At 41.5% G+C, this 14,420-nt stretch overlaps 1 protein-coding gene across 1 annotated transcript in view; it reads left to right on the top strand.

Moving 5' to 3' along the window:
* The first annotated feature begins 488 nt into the window (after positions 1–488).
* The window catches only part of TM9SF4 (transmembrane 9 superfamily member 4), a 44,082-nt gene continuing 30,150 nt past the window's right edge, over positions 489–14,420 (top strand). Inside the window, exon 1 of the mRNA XM_045529469.1 lies at positions 489–738. Coding sequence (XP_045385425.1) covers positions 631–738 — 108 coding nt within the window. The 5' untranslated portion in view covers positions 489–630. The remainder of the gene's footprint in view (positions 739–14,420) is intronic.

The raw sequence follows: 14,420 nt of genomic DNA, 5'->3' as shown, positions 1-14,420 counted from the left end.
TTCACAAGCCAACCCTGACTTTCAGGAAATGAAATGAAAATGGCAGAATTTATCTGAAGATCCACAATCTACAAATGGAACTGCTGCTCTCAGTTTCTTTTGTTGAGAAATAAAGTTTATATTTTTATTCTTATCTTTACTGACTCCTTACCATAAGCCCATGGTGACAGTAAAATAATCCTCTCCCCATTTTACAGATGAGAATGAGGCTAAGCAAGGTTAAATAAAAGACAGGGTCTACCCTCATAGAGATTACAGTCTATTAGAAAGGATATAGGATACTCTAGTAAATAATTAAATATATAATTACAAATTATTCTCGCAGTCAGGCTGCTATTGGAGCCCAGCGCCTACCTCTCTCCCCCAAATCACGGTATCAGGTAACCCTGGCAACGGGTCTTTCTGCCAACAGTAAAGATGGCACCCAGAGAGTAAGTGCGTTTCCACACACTCCCATTACCCACAATGCAGCGCTGTATGGGAAGCGCAGTCTCTGCCAGGAGCTAATATGGCTCCCATAGTTACGCCGTTTTTTCTCTTCACCTAATCAGCGACCTGACTGCCCAGACCAGGCTGTCAAGCAAAAGCTAAATCTCTTTTGCCCCTCTGTTGACTGCTACTACAGGAGCAATGAAAGCCGGCCGACCACTTTGCGGTGTTAAACTCCGTAACCAGGGAAGCAGCACTTCCGCTGACGTCATCACGCCGACACGTGGATCCAAGATGGCGGTGGCGATGGTGAGTGAAGGAGACTCCGGGAGCCGGAGCTGAAGCGGGGCCCTCCGGGGTATCCTGGGACCTTCCAGCACCTCATGCCTGGCCTTGAGCCACCTCCAGGAGCTCTGGCTCAGGCCTGAGGGTCATCTCTGACTGGGCTCGCCTCCCCCAAATTTCCCCTCCCCGGCCTTGGCCCCACACTCTGGCTTGTCAAGGCCCGGAGTTTTGCGGGAAGCGCCGTTTCGGAGGGAGACCTCGGCTACTGCCTCCGCCGTTTCCCATTCCTACTTTGGTCCCCGCCCCCTGTGACCCTCATTTTCCATTTTCGCTTCCCAGCCCTGACCCCTCCAAAGAACCCCCCAATTATTCCCACCCTCGCTCCTCCCCCTCACGTCCAGATCCTGCTGTCCCCGCCTCCCTACCATCCTGACCAGTTCGCGGATGTGACCTCTCTGACCAGACTCCCAGCCCAAGCCCTGTTTTCGCTTCCACCCACAACTGTCCCCATCGCTTACCGCTCTTCACTGCCGCTACTCCAGAGCATGTCTTCACCTACCCCACCCCCATCTTCCATCCCTAGTCTCTACCCTACCCTTCCTGTCTTCTCTCAACTCCCTGCCTGTCGCCTAGGGACCTTTAATCTCATTGGTTCTCAAACTTTGCCTAAGAATCTCAGGTGTATGTGAGGAGGCAAGTTAAAAATGCAGTTTCCTGAGCTCCACTCCCAAAGATTCTAATCATGTAGGGTTAGGTGATGTCCAGGAACTTGTACTTTTATAAGCACTCCAGTGATTATGATGAAGGTGGTCTGTGACCTAGATTTTGAAAAACACTTTAGCCCCACCTGGCTGCCTCCCCTTCCCATGCTCCTGCAGGGCCACACACACAGCTCCTTGGGGATGAAGGCTTATTGTAATGAAGCTTGCTTGTTAGGATGAAGCCTCTGTGTGGATGAGGGTGGAGTTAAGAACTGTGTTTGGAAGGTGTTTCAGAACTTGCAGGCTCTTGGTACAGAACCCTAGAAGTAAATCTTTGAAGGACTGGCCTTTCTTCCAGAAGTTAAGCTTAAATTCTGCTTGTCAAGACACCAGAACTAAAATTGGAGTTACTTAGTCCAAAATTATTTCCTGGATCTTCCTATATACTGCTTCCTCAGCAGATAAGTTCATCCTGGGAGTAAATGACAAAAAAGGCACAGAGAAAAGAAAATGACATTTGCTTTAGCAAATGAAGATTCTTGTTTAAGTTCTACAGAGTTGGTTTTCTCCAAATGGGTGGATTATCGAGTGGATTATTGACTGGTAACAGGTTTCCTTTGTTCTGTTAGCTGACTGATAACTTATCTTTTTTGTTTAATGAGGGGTTCCTTATTTAGAACTTCAGAAGTCAGGTAAAAGACTTCACAGCCTTACCTAATTTCTATGGTCTCAGACTTCAGTCTGAACCACCAGTGGGGCAAATCCCAAAGTGGTATGTTGAAACCCCGTTTGTTTTCGTACCACATTCAGAACAAGAATGGTGTAAGAACTTTACAGGAAGTCACACCCTCTCTTGCCATAGGCAAAAAGTTCAATAAAGTGGTATTTATAGCACTGCAGTGGGAAAATACTGCTTTGTTCAGAGATTTTTAAGAGGTTGTAAGCTAGCAGTATGTAGTACACAGCTATTTAATCAAATATTTGAGTGCCTTCTCTTCCAGGAACTAGGGATGTAGTTGTGAATTAGAGGGTCAAGGTTCCCTACCCTTGTGGAGCTTTTCTAGTCTGAAGAGACAGGCAGTGAACAAGTAAATACATGAACAAGATAATGTCACTAGTAAGTGCTATGAAGACAGCAAAGTGAAGTGATAGTTATTGGGGGTGAGTGAATGACACAACTGCTTTGGATTGAGGGGTCAGAGAAGTCTTCTCAGAGAAAGTAACATGAGTTGAAACTTAATTGACAAGAAGGAACCAGCCAGGCAACAAGTGTTCCAGGCAAAGGAAATGGCAAGTCTAAAGGGTTAAGGTGGGAGAGAGCTTGGTATGTTTGAGGAATACACAAAAGGCAGGAGGGGTTGAAGCATGGTGAGGGGTGGGGGCAGGAGAGAATGATACAAAATGAAAGTGGAGGGAGGCAAGAGCAACTGTATTTCTGGAAGCATTCCTGTAATTGGATTGGATTGTCATCTACAGTTTGCAGTCTGTGGATTGCACTTTGAAATCTGTTAAGGCTGCTTCCCCTTCCCACCCCCTCAAGAACAGTACCTTAGGGGAGCCAGCTTGTTCTCAGTCTGCAGAGAGGCCGTGGAAAGGAGTTTGGATTGTATTCTAAGCACAGTGATTTAGTGTTTGTTGTGCCTCCTGGGAATATTGTACTATGTTTCCATGCTGAAAACAGTAACTGATTTCAAGAAACTGAGTATGTAATGTATACAGTGATCCACATAGGCCAGTTTAAAGGGTGCATATGACTAGGTGCAGTGGCTCACACCTGTAATCCTAGCACTCTGGGAGACTGAGGTGGGAGGATCACTTGAGCCTATGAGTTTGAGGTTGCAGCGAGCTATGAGGATGCCACTGCACTCCAGCCCAGGCCACAGAGTGAGACCTTGTCTCAAAAAAAAAAAAAAGTGGGGGCACGGGGAGTGCATATGAGAAACTTCCTATTTGGTGCAATAGTGAAAAGGCGTGGAAGCCGTTTATTTACAGGGGTATGTGAGTAAGGGGCAAAATGAAGTCACAGATAGACTTGAGTTTGGGCTGTGTCAGCACTTTATTACAGGGAAGTCAGAACAGTCCCCACAACCTTGTACACACCCTCATTTCCCAACCACTGGGAGTGGGGATGTGTAGGTCTACTTGGAGTGTATAGGTTTCTGAGGCAAGTCATACAACCAAAAGGAACTGAGCTGGTGGATTCAGTGGCCGTGGGAACAGGCGGGGTTTTTGGTTGAGTCTTTTGTTTTGAAAGTTAGGGTTGTGGCTACAAGCTTCAAGTGGTATTTATGGGTTTTTCCCTCTTTCTCTTTCCTTGGTGAATGGCTCTTCTTCCCCAAGGGTTGGGCTGGCATTCCCCAGGACTGTGTTAGCGTAGTGGATGTTTCCTGAATCTGCAGGGCAAGACTTCATAGAAGATGGCTGGGCTAAACTGAAGTTCTCCTTGATTTTCCTGCTTGCCTCCTTCCCTGGATTTAGACTGCTGAATAAAGTTAGAGGATAAGGAGTTGATCTAGCTGAGTCTGAATTAAGGGGCAGGCGCATATCTCCCTCTGTGGAAAACTGTTCTTGGGAATATTATTTTGTTGGAACTTGGGACATGTCCATTGAGTACATTTGTAAGCATCTCAGGAATCTAGCAACTTGATTTTGGAGAATCAAACTCGGTACTTCTTCACATACATCATTGTTCACACTGTTTTGGTTTTTTAATAAGGCTTGTTTATAGATATAATTCATATGCCAGAAACTTCACCGTTTTAAAGTTTACAGTTTAGTGTGATTTAGTATATTCACAAGGTCGTACAACCATCTCATTGTCTAATTCCAGAACATTTTCATCACCCCAAAAAGAAACATTAATAATCACTCCCCACTCTTTCCTTCCCCCAGCCCCTGGCAACCATTAATTTACTTTCTCTATGGATTTGCCTATTCTGGACATTACATATAAAGAGAATTATATGTGGTCTTTTGAGACTGGCTTCTTAGCATAATGTTTTCACAGTTCATCCATGTTGTAGTATGTGTCAGTGCTTCATTCCTTTTTATGGCTAAATATTCCATTGTATGGATCTAACACAATTTGTGTATCCATTCATCAGTTAGTGGACATTTTGAATTATTTCCACTTTTTGGCTGTTATGTATAATGCTGCTGTGAACATTCATATGCAAGTTTTTGTGTGTGAACATATGTTTTCCATTTTCTTGGGTATATACCTAGGATGTAATTGTTGGGTCATTTCACACTGTTTTGAGGTTACTTGGGTTTGATCCAGTCCAGAAACAGAAATGGACTGAATGACACTGAGGTTCCTTTGAGCTGATGGAGGCAGTGCCAGCCACTCCCCTCAGCCCCAGTCAAAAGCATAGAACTGTTTTTAGTGGTGGAGTCTGGTGCTAACCTTAGGGCAGCTAAATGGTAAAGTCCTGGAACAGGAGGCCAGAGGCCTGGACTCTGCCACCAGTCTCGTGTGTGGGAAGTTGCTGTTTCCTCTGGACCTCATATATGAGTGGGCATCAGCTGATTGCAGAAGGAGCACTGGAGCAGGAGTCAGCAGCCTGAGCATGGTCTCAACACCTCTCTTGATTCACCGCGTGGCCTGGGGCAAATTACTTTGTCTTTGTTGGTCTGTTTTCCACGTGTCATATATGAAATTAAGGTTTGGACTTGATGATGTCTAAATTTCAAATTGAAAATTCTGTGGTTTGGAATACTTGAACTTAAGGTGACTTTTGTTATTTGCCTATAAGATCCAATTTTTTTTCCCCATGAGTGTATCCCTGTGATCTTTCAAAGCTGCTGTCTTGTCTTGGTTGTGTTGTCCGATCTCTCGAGCTGCCTCACCTGGTACATATTCTACAGGAGCCACTGTGTCCTTGGAGCTGAGGTGCTGACACCAGGCCTTGGTTAAAGGTGTTTCTCTGAGGAGTCTCGTTAAAGGAGTGCCCTTAATCTCTTTAGGAAGTACAGGAGGAGGTAGAGCACCATTAAGTTGCCTGTTGGTTTCTGTTTTACAACTTGGACAAACGTTCCCCTTTGATCTTGGCATTAAAGAAGCAGGTCACAGAATGTTGGAGAAAGTTGAGTTTTGATCTCTGGGCACTGGCAGGAAGGTGGGAAGGACCCAGAATGAGCAGGGCCATCTGGCCACAGATGAATAATAGGAGCCACCTACCACCTCCATACCTGCTTTGATCCCTGAACCATTTGCTGACACTAGTGTTTCCCAAATGGGGCATCGATGGGGACACCCAGGACTTCTCAATTCCGTCTCCTTCCTCTTCATTGCTTCCTTCTCTGCCTTCCTAACATGGCTTCTCACCTATGCCTGATTGCATTAAACTGACAGACCTCCCAGAGCTTGAAATCCTGGTCTTAGACTTAGCCTAAGAATCTAGGCTAGAACCCCACCTCTGATGTTACGATTACTTTTGTGACTTTGGACTGGTTTTGTGATTTGGGGCAAACTATTTGCCCTTTAAGCCTCAATTACCTTATTTAAAATTTTTTTATTATAGTAAAATGTACCTAAAATTTACCATTTTAACCATACAGTTCAGTGGCTTTAAGTACATTCACATTATTACACAACTGAATGCAACCATTCATCTCCAGAACTTTTTCGTCATCTCATACTGAATCAGTTTCCTTATTTGTGAAACAGGATGCTACTCTCCTCAAAGGATTGTTGTGATGATTAAATGAAATGTGAGACTGAGGCACAAAGAGGGTGCTCTGTAACTTTACTCCAAGATTTGAAATCTCCCTGAGGTGAACTATCTAAGCCTGTTGCTTGGGCTAGCTGAGAGTTCTTTTACAAATACCCAATGAGGAGAGGGAAGAGCAGTGCATTTCTGCACTTTCTGGCCTTGAGGTGTGAGTCTGGTTGCCTGTTGCTTTGTGAGGGCAGTTATTAGTTTCACCTGGATTTCCACAGCCTGCTGCAGCTTTTCCCCTACTCCCAAATAACAGTTTTTGAGCCTTTTTATGTGTCTCTGCTCTACAGCTACTGTGTTTTATGGGCTCTGAAAGAAAGGCTACATTTTCAGAGTTTCTTGTGGCTAATTTGGCTTTGCTTTTTGCTTTTTTGTTTTGTTTGTTGGGTTTTTCTTTCTCTCTCTGAGTTCTCTAGCTCCATGGAGTTGCTTGGTAAGTGGTCTTCGGCTGTCATTAGCCTTCATTCATGTGTGATTGAATTCTTAGGGAGGTTTAACTGATTGGGTAATTGATTTCAGTTAGCTGTTAGTAAACTGTACCCCCAAAGCCTTTTTCTTTTTCTTTCTTTCTTCTTCTTTTTTTTTTTTTGTTTCATGGGGAGCAGTTACATAGTCTTAAAATGGTGACTGTATCTTTGAGAAAGAAAAAGAAGAATCTAGCTTGCTGTTAAGGAAGGTGCTGCTGCTTTTGCAGGAGGAAAAGAATAAAACAGAGAAACCAAAAAGGCTATTCTGATTGACCAGACTGGATTGCTAGGTGACACTATTTATGGGAAAGGAGATTGCAAGACATAGGGTTCCAGAAAAGAAAAAGTTAACTTCTGGTTACAGAGAAATGTGAGTGAATGAAATAATTTTCAGTTTTTAAAGGAAACTTCCTATTTTCTTTGGAAGAAGTGTTCACACCTTGCAAACAGAGTAGGATAAATCTGGGATGGTTAGGGGTATTTTTTAGTCCTAGCAGCCCTCCTTCATTGGGTAGCTCTTTGGAAGAGATTTTTCTGAATGCCTAACCCCCAAGAATAAAACAGGGACAGAAAGACCTTGATTCTTGTTCTCTTGAGCTTTATAACTTTCCAGGTCACCCATGTCTTTGCCGGTGATGGAGTGTTAGATTACACCACAAAGGGCTTCTAGATTGCCATCACCTTGTTCCTTGATAGGCTGCATTTGCCATCTCGTGACTTGGAAACCAAGTAGTAAAAGCAAAATGATGTTGAAAGGGCTGATTCACATCCCTTAGGACTCCCACTCCTTTCATGGCTCAGAACATGCAAAAGATGTTACTAAACACTTAACTGACTTTTTAGACTGACCTTCACATGGGAGTTACTGAGTTGATCGATTAAAAATTAAAGGAAGACATAAAGGAGTTTCCCAAGAAGCAGGTACTTTGCTACTCCTTACCTTCCTCACAGAAATGAACTGTGGGTCATACCTCCTTTATCAGGCTGTCAGCGCTGTAGAGGGTAATGAAGTCATAGAATCACAAAAAGTTGGAATATTCAGTACAGGGGTCTTATCAAGGGCCCATGAACTTCTAGGTCCTTGATTCTCCTGGAATGATATGTCACATTCTGTGTATCGGAATGGTTTTTTCTGGTAACAGGGTCTGTAGCTTTTGTAACATTCTCAGGGCTTTCTGACACCATCCCTGAAGTTAAGAATTGCTGATCTGTCTGGTTACCCACAAACCTGGTGCTAGAATCCCTTCTGTGTCTGTATCTTTCTTACCTTATGTCTCCCACTTTCTGTACCTCTTCGATGGAAGTCATCCTAGTGTTTTTAGAGGCACCCATTTACTTAAAATATAAGTGTATTTATTTAGAATAAGGGTGATCCATGTACATGGAAAAAAGTTAGTATAAAAAAGCTATAAAATATTAAAACATGTTGTATACCATAAGTATATATAATTTTTATATGTCAATTTTTAAAAAGCTATAAAATGAAAAAGTCACTGGCCTACCCTTAATCCATTTAGCAGAGGTCTTTGATATTTTTATTACTTTTCCAGAATATTTTTATGCATATAAAAGTGTCTGATTTTCAAAAACTTTATATTATATAAATTTCCAACATACACAAAAGTAGAAGAAATAGTATTAATATGACTAACTCCCATTACCCATCACTGAGCTTCAACAATTATCATTATGTTGCCAAACTTGTTTCATCTATACTTCCCCTTAACTAGTTTGTTTCCCCTAGGTTTATTGAGGTACAATTTAATACCATAAAATCACCCATTGTAAGTGTATAGTTCATTGGATTTTAGTAAATGTATAGACTTGTGTAGCCATCACCATAATGATACAGTGTTTTAGAATATTTCATTGCCCCAGCAAGTTTCCTTACAGTCAAGAGATTGACGGTTGCAATCAGTTCCTGCTCCCACAACTAGCCAACCACTGACTGATCTGCTGTCTCTATAGATTTGTCTTTTCTGGGCATTTCATGTAAGCAGAATCATAAAACATATAGACTTTTTGCATTGGCTTCTTTTACTTAGCATAATGTTTTTGAGGTTCGGCCCTGTTGTAATGTATTGGTAGTTCATTCATTTTCATTGCTGAATGCTATTTCATTGTATAGATGTACTACATTTTTTTAATTCACTAATTGATGGGTGTTTGGAATGTTTATAATTTTGGACTATTGTGATTCAAGTTGCTATGAACATTCACATACAACTCTTTGTATAGACATGTCTTTTTCTCTTGGGTAAATGCCTAGAATTGGAAATACTATCCAGTATGGTATAAGTTTATGTTTAACTTTTTAAGATACTGCCAAACTTTCTAAAGTGGCTGTACCATTTTACATTGCCACCAGTTTCTCCACATCCTGGTCTACACTTGTCATGCCATTCTAGGGGGTATGTGGTGGTACCTCATAGTGGCTTTTGTTTGCATTTCCCTGTTAACAATGTAAACATTTTCTTATGTGCTTATTAGCCATTCTTATATCTTCTTTGGTGAAATGGTCTAAACAAATCTTTCATCCATTTTTTAATTGGATTGTCAGTCATTTTCTTATTAAGTTGTAAGTGCTCTTTATATATTCTAGATATAAGTCTCTTATCAGATACATGATTTGCAAAGAATTTTCCTCTAGTTTGCAGCCTGTCTTTTCATTTTCTTAATGGCATCTTTGGAAGTGTTAAAGGTTTTAATTTTTATGAAATCTAACTTATTCACATTTTTGTGGACTGAACATTTGGTGTTGTATCTAAGACATCTTTGCCTTTGGAAGTGTTAAAGTTTTTAATTTTTATGAAATCTAACTTATTCACATTTTTGTGGACTGAACATTTGGTGTTGTATCTAAGACATCTTTGCCTAACCCAGGATAACAAAGAGTTTCTGTTATTTTTTTTTTCCTATGTGTTTTTTAGGTTTACCTTTTTTATTTAGGTCTATGATCCATTTTGACTTAATTTGTGTATATGGTCTGAGGTTCCGTATGTATGTGGCTGCCAAATTGTCCGATCACCATTTGTTAAAAAGGCTGTCCTTTCCCTATTGAATTGCCTTGACACCTTTGTTGAAAATCAATTTGCTGTAAATATAAAGATTTATCTCTAGACTTTTAATTCTGTTCCATTAATCTATGTGCCTATCCTTACCATACGATCTTTATAGTAAGGTTAGAAATTGTATAAATTCTCCAGTTTTGTTTTTAAAATTTAGATATTCTGGGTCCTTTGTATTTCCATATAAATTTTAGAGTCAATTTGTCAGTTTCTACAAAAAAGCCTGCTAGAATTTTGATAGGGATTGCATTGACTCTGTAGATCAGTTTGGGGAGAATTGACATCCTAACTATATTGAATCTTCCAATCCATTAACATGGAATGTCTCCCCAATTACTTAGATTTTCTTTCATTTTTCTTAGCAATGTTTCATAACCTTCAATATATAAATGCTTTTTAAAAATTTTGTTCCTATATAAGCCAGGCATGGTGGCTCATGCCTGTAATCCTAGTACTCTGGGAGGCTGAGGCAGGAGGATCACTTGAGCTCAGGAGTTCGAGACCAGCTTGAGCAATAGCGAGACCCGGTCTCTACTAAAAATAGAAAAATTAGCCAGGCGTCTTGTCATGCACCTGTAGTCCCATCTACTCGGGAGGCTGAGGCAGGAGAATTGCTTGAGCCCAGGAACTCGAGACCAGCCTAGACAACATAGCAAGACTCCATCTCTACAAAAAATTTAAAAATTAGCTGGAGCATGGTAGCACATACCTGTACTCTTAGCACCTTGGGGGGCTGAGACAGGAGGATCACTTGAGCCCAGGAGTTCAAGGCTGCGATGACCTATGATTATGCCATTGCATTCCAGCCTGGAAACAGAGGAGACCCTGTCTCTAAAAAATTTTTTTAAAAAGTAGTTGATGAACTGTTTTCTGTACTGGTTAGAACATGGGCTTTGGGCTCAGATTGCCTGGTATAAACCCTGAGTCAGCCAGGTTGAACCCTGCTTAGTTGCCTGAGTCTCACTTTCTTCATCTATGAAATGGGAATAATAAAAGTCCCTATCTCATAGGATTTTTGTAAAGATTGCGTTACCACATGAAAAGGACCTAGAAATTTGCTGAACACATAATCAGCATTCAATAAATGTTAGCTACTTTATCAACATGATGTTACAGTCTCATCTTACATGCAGCTCTCCTGCTTGAAAAGAGCCTACCTGTTCCTCCACATTCTGGCTGCATGGGTTTGGACAAGTTATGTTACCTCTGGGTCTCAGAGTACCTGGCAGGCATCTGCAAAAATAGTGACAAAAATCTCCCTGTAGTTGTAGTTGTGAGAATGGCACGAATCAGTGTAAAGTGCTTGACACAACACAGGGACTCAGAAAGTGGTAAATGGAAGGAAGGGACCATGTCTGCCACAGTGCCTTGTACTTAGCAGGTGCTCAGTGACTCTGGCTTCTTGCTGCTTTTTAGTGTGCTTTTCCTGCTAGCGTATTATCCTCATTGTTGTGTCTTTTGTTTTTGTTTTTTATGTGTGTGCTTGTTCCATTGGTTTGGCAGGCCGGGATACTCACCACTATACTAACGAGGACGGTGGTCCATAGGTTTTAAACTTTGGAACAAACGTGTATTGAAGTCTTTCAGGATTTGCTTTTCATTCCTCTGTAAGCTGAGCTTCTCAGGGAGCCCTCATGTTCCCCAGGGTGGTGTCTTTCAGCGAAATCTAGAGGATTCTGTTTCAGTAGAAGGTAGAACTGAAGTAACTTCTTAGATTTAATTGGCTTGATAACCAGAGGAGATTGTAATCCTCTGCCCTGGCTTCAGATAACCTATCAGATAAGGCAAAAGGTCTGGTGTCTGGCTTCCTAGGAGGAGAAATTCAGACCACATGTTGTTATAAGCAATCATACCTTACATATAAGGGTAGTGGATTACTGGTTAATAAGTGTTGTCAGAGGTATGTTCTCTTTTGAGCTCCACTTCTACCATATGAGTCTGTCTTAATAAATGAGGACACAGAGCTCAGCAAAGTTGTGTTCCCAAAGCTGCACAGCTGAGGGGTAGGATCCAACTCCCTGCATTTATTTTGGGCCCTCAAGCTTATGCTTTCCCCAGTATATGACAGCTACCCCCCTATTGATTGTCAGAATGTAGTTTTAAACCTAGTCAAAGAGAAATATAGACCCACTACCCTCCTTCTAAGGGGTTTGTATAATCTGGGATAAACACTTCTACCTAAGCAGTGGTTCTTTTCTCTGACTGCGCTTCAGGATGTCTAGAGCAGTGATCCTTTAACTTTAACTTGGGGAACTTGCTGAGATGCAGGTTCGGATTCACTGTTCTAGGGCAGGGCCTGAGATTCTGCATCTCTAATAAGCTTCCAGGTAGTGGTAATGCTGCTCCCTACAGCACTTACTTTGACCAGAAAGGATCTAGAGATCTTTTAAAAATACTGACACAAGGGCCCCATCTCTCAAAGATTCTGACTTATAATTGGTTAGGATAACCAATAATCTAGGATGAGGCCTGGACATTGGTATTTTTTAAAGCTCCCCAGTGGATTGAGAACCACTATCCTAGACATATAAATATGGTTTAGGCGTTAGGTATTCTCAGGGATTCTCAACCTAAGTCCTTGGACACATAGAAAGGTGGAAGGTGTCAAGAACTTAAATGTGAGGAATTTTTGTTTTTTATCAGATTCTCAAGGGGATACAGCAAAGACTAATATTGAACCTTTGTATGAGTAGATGGTTTCATATTTTTATAGATCAGAAGTTGGTTAGTGGCCGGGTGCGGTGGCTCACGCCTGTAATCCTAGCACTCTGGGAGGCCGAGGCAGGTGGATCGCTCGAAGTCAGGAGTTCGAGACCAGCCTGAGCAAGAGTGAGACCCCGTCTCTACTAAAAATAGAAAGAAATTATCTGGCCAACTAAAAATATATAGAGAAAAAATTAGCCGGGCATGGTGGCACATGCCTGTAGTCCCAGCTACTCGGGAGGCTGAGGCAATAGGATCACTTAAGCCTAGGAGTTTGAGGTTACTGTGAGCTAGGCTGACGCCACATCACTCACTCTAGCCTGGGCAACAGAGTGAGACTCTGTCTCAAAAAAAAAAAAAAAAAAGAAGTTGGTTGGTGCTTATTATTAATTTGCTTGAGAAGGACTTGAGTTCCCCTGTCAACAAAGCCAGACAAGCGATTAGTGCAGGTTAACTCACCATGAGGAGTGCTATAGTTGGAGCTTAAGTGAGCACACATTTAAATATTTGCCACACAACTTAAGCAGCAGTCTTTGAACATGTGTAGATGTGAAAGTTCATTTGGGTATTAGGTGATGGTTCCATTCTCTTCCTCTAGTGTCCCCATAGAGATACTTAATCAAATGCCTTGAGGCAGGGCGTGGTGGCTCACGCCTGTAATCCTAGCACTCTGGGAGGCCGAGGTACTCTGGGAGGCCATGGTACTCACTCTAGCCTGGGCAACAGAGTGAGACTCTGTCTCAAAAAAAAAAAAAAAAAAAATGCCTTGAAAAGTAAGGAAGAAACAGTCTAATTCTCTCTATGAGACTCCGAGGGCATTCTTAAAGGAAGAAACATTTCAAGGGTAGGTAAGATTTGAATAAGGCGAGGTCATATGTCAGAAACAACCTGAGTGAGTCTGTTCACCAATTGCAGGGACAATCCTTGTGTCTCCCTGAAGGCTTACAAAGATCAGATGGGAGGTGTTGCTGGAAAGGCCAGCAGGGGGAGGCGCCTCCATACTAAGCTAGGATTACTGTAACCTAGTTGTTCAGACTTTTTTTTAAGAAAGGGAATCTTACCACACAGTGTTCTATCCTCTGCTTTTTCTACTTAAATCTGAAGCTTGAACATTCCCATTCAAGAAATATGTCATCATTTTTAGTGACTACTTAAATGGATAAATGGACATATCATAATTTAACCCATTCCACTAATATGGGCTGTTTTATTATCCTAAGTCATGAACAATTTCACGATTTTAAATAATGCTATAATGATCACCTATTTATATACACATTTTGGCATATTGCCATGGTTTTCTTAACATGTCTAGAATTAGAATTATAGGATCAGAGTACTGGGGGGCTTTCGAAAAGCAATACAAGGTGCCAAATTGACCCCCAGAAGTGTTTCTGTTTATAATCTATCCAGCTAGATAAGAATACCACACCAGTGACATTTTAATATCTAAAATGAAGAGTGTCATCTGACAGTCATTAGTTGTAAGCTGAACTTCTGAATCGCTTTTGGTTGCCAACTTGAGTTATATTCAAAGATTCTGGCATATTGTGAAGATATCTTTTGCCATTTTTCATCTCTTGATCCTTCCTCTAAGATAAATTGGTTCGTAGTTTGTTGATAGTATCTTTGTGTGAGGATTATCTGTTTTCTGCATTGTTCTTAAAAAATTCAGGGTTTTCTTTTTCTTAAAACAACTTTTGGATGGCAGTTTATGCTAATAATATAGGACTTGCCTTCATTATGTTTTGATTAACTAGAATTCAGGTGCAAAGGGGAATTAGAGGGAAAAAGAGGGCAGAGTTAATTTTTCCCAGGTGAATCACTCACATTCTAACGACTGACAAATGAGGGAGCAAAGGGTTCCAATGAGGGAGGGCCAGAATCTTCAGATAACTGGTCAAGTGGAGGAAATCTGATGGAGAGGAAATCAGATGCTGTGCCCAGCCTACAGTGGGTAGCCTTCCCATCACTATTCAGAGAGAAAGAATAAAAATGTAAGCTGGGCGTAGTGGCTCACACCTGTAATCCTAGCACTCTGGGAGG

Source organism: Lemur catta, chromosome 17, assembly GCF_020740605.2.
Source record: "Lemur catta isolate mLemCat1 chromosome 17, mLemCat1.pri, whole genome shotgun sequence".
NCBI lineage: Eukaryota > Metazoa > Chordata > Mammalia > Primates > Lemuridae > Lemur > Lemur catta.
The sequence above is the reverse complement of the archived record's forward strand: the minus strand, read 5'-3'. Positions and strand labels throughout refer to the sequence as shown.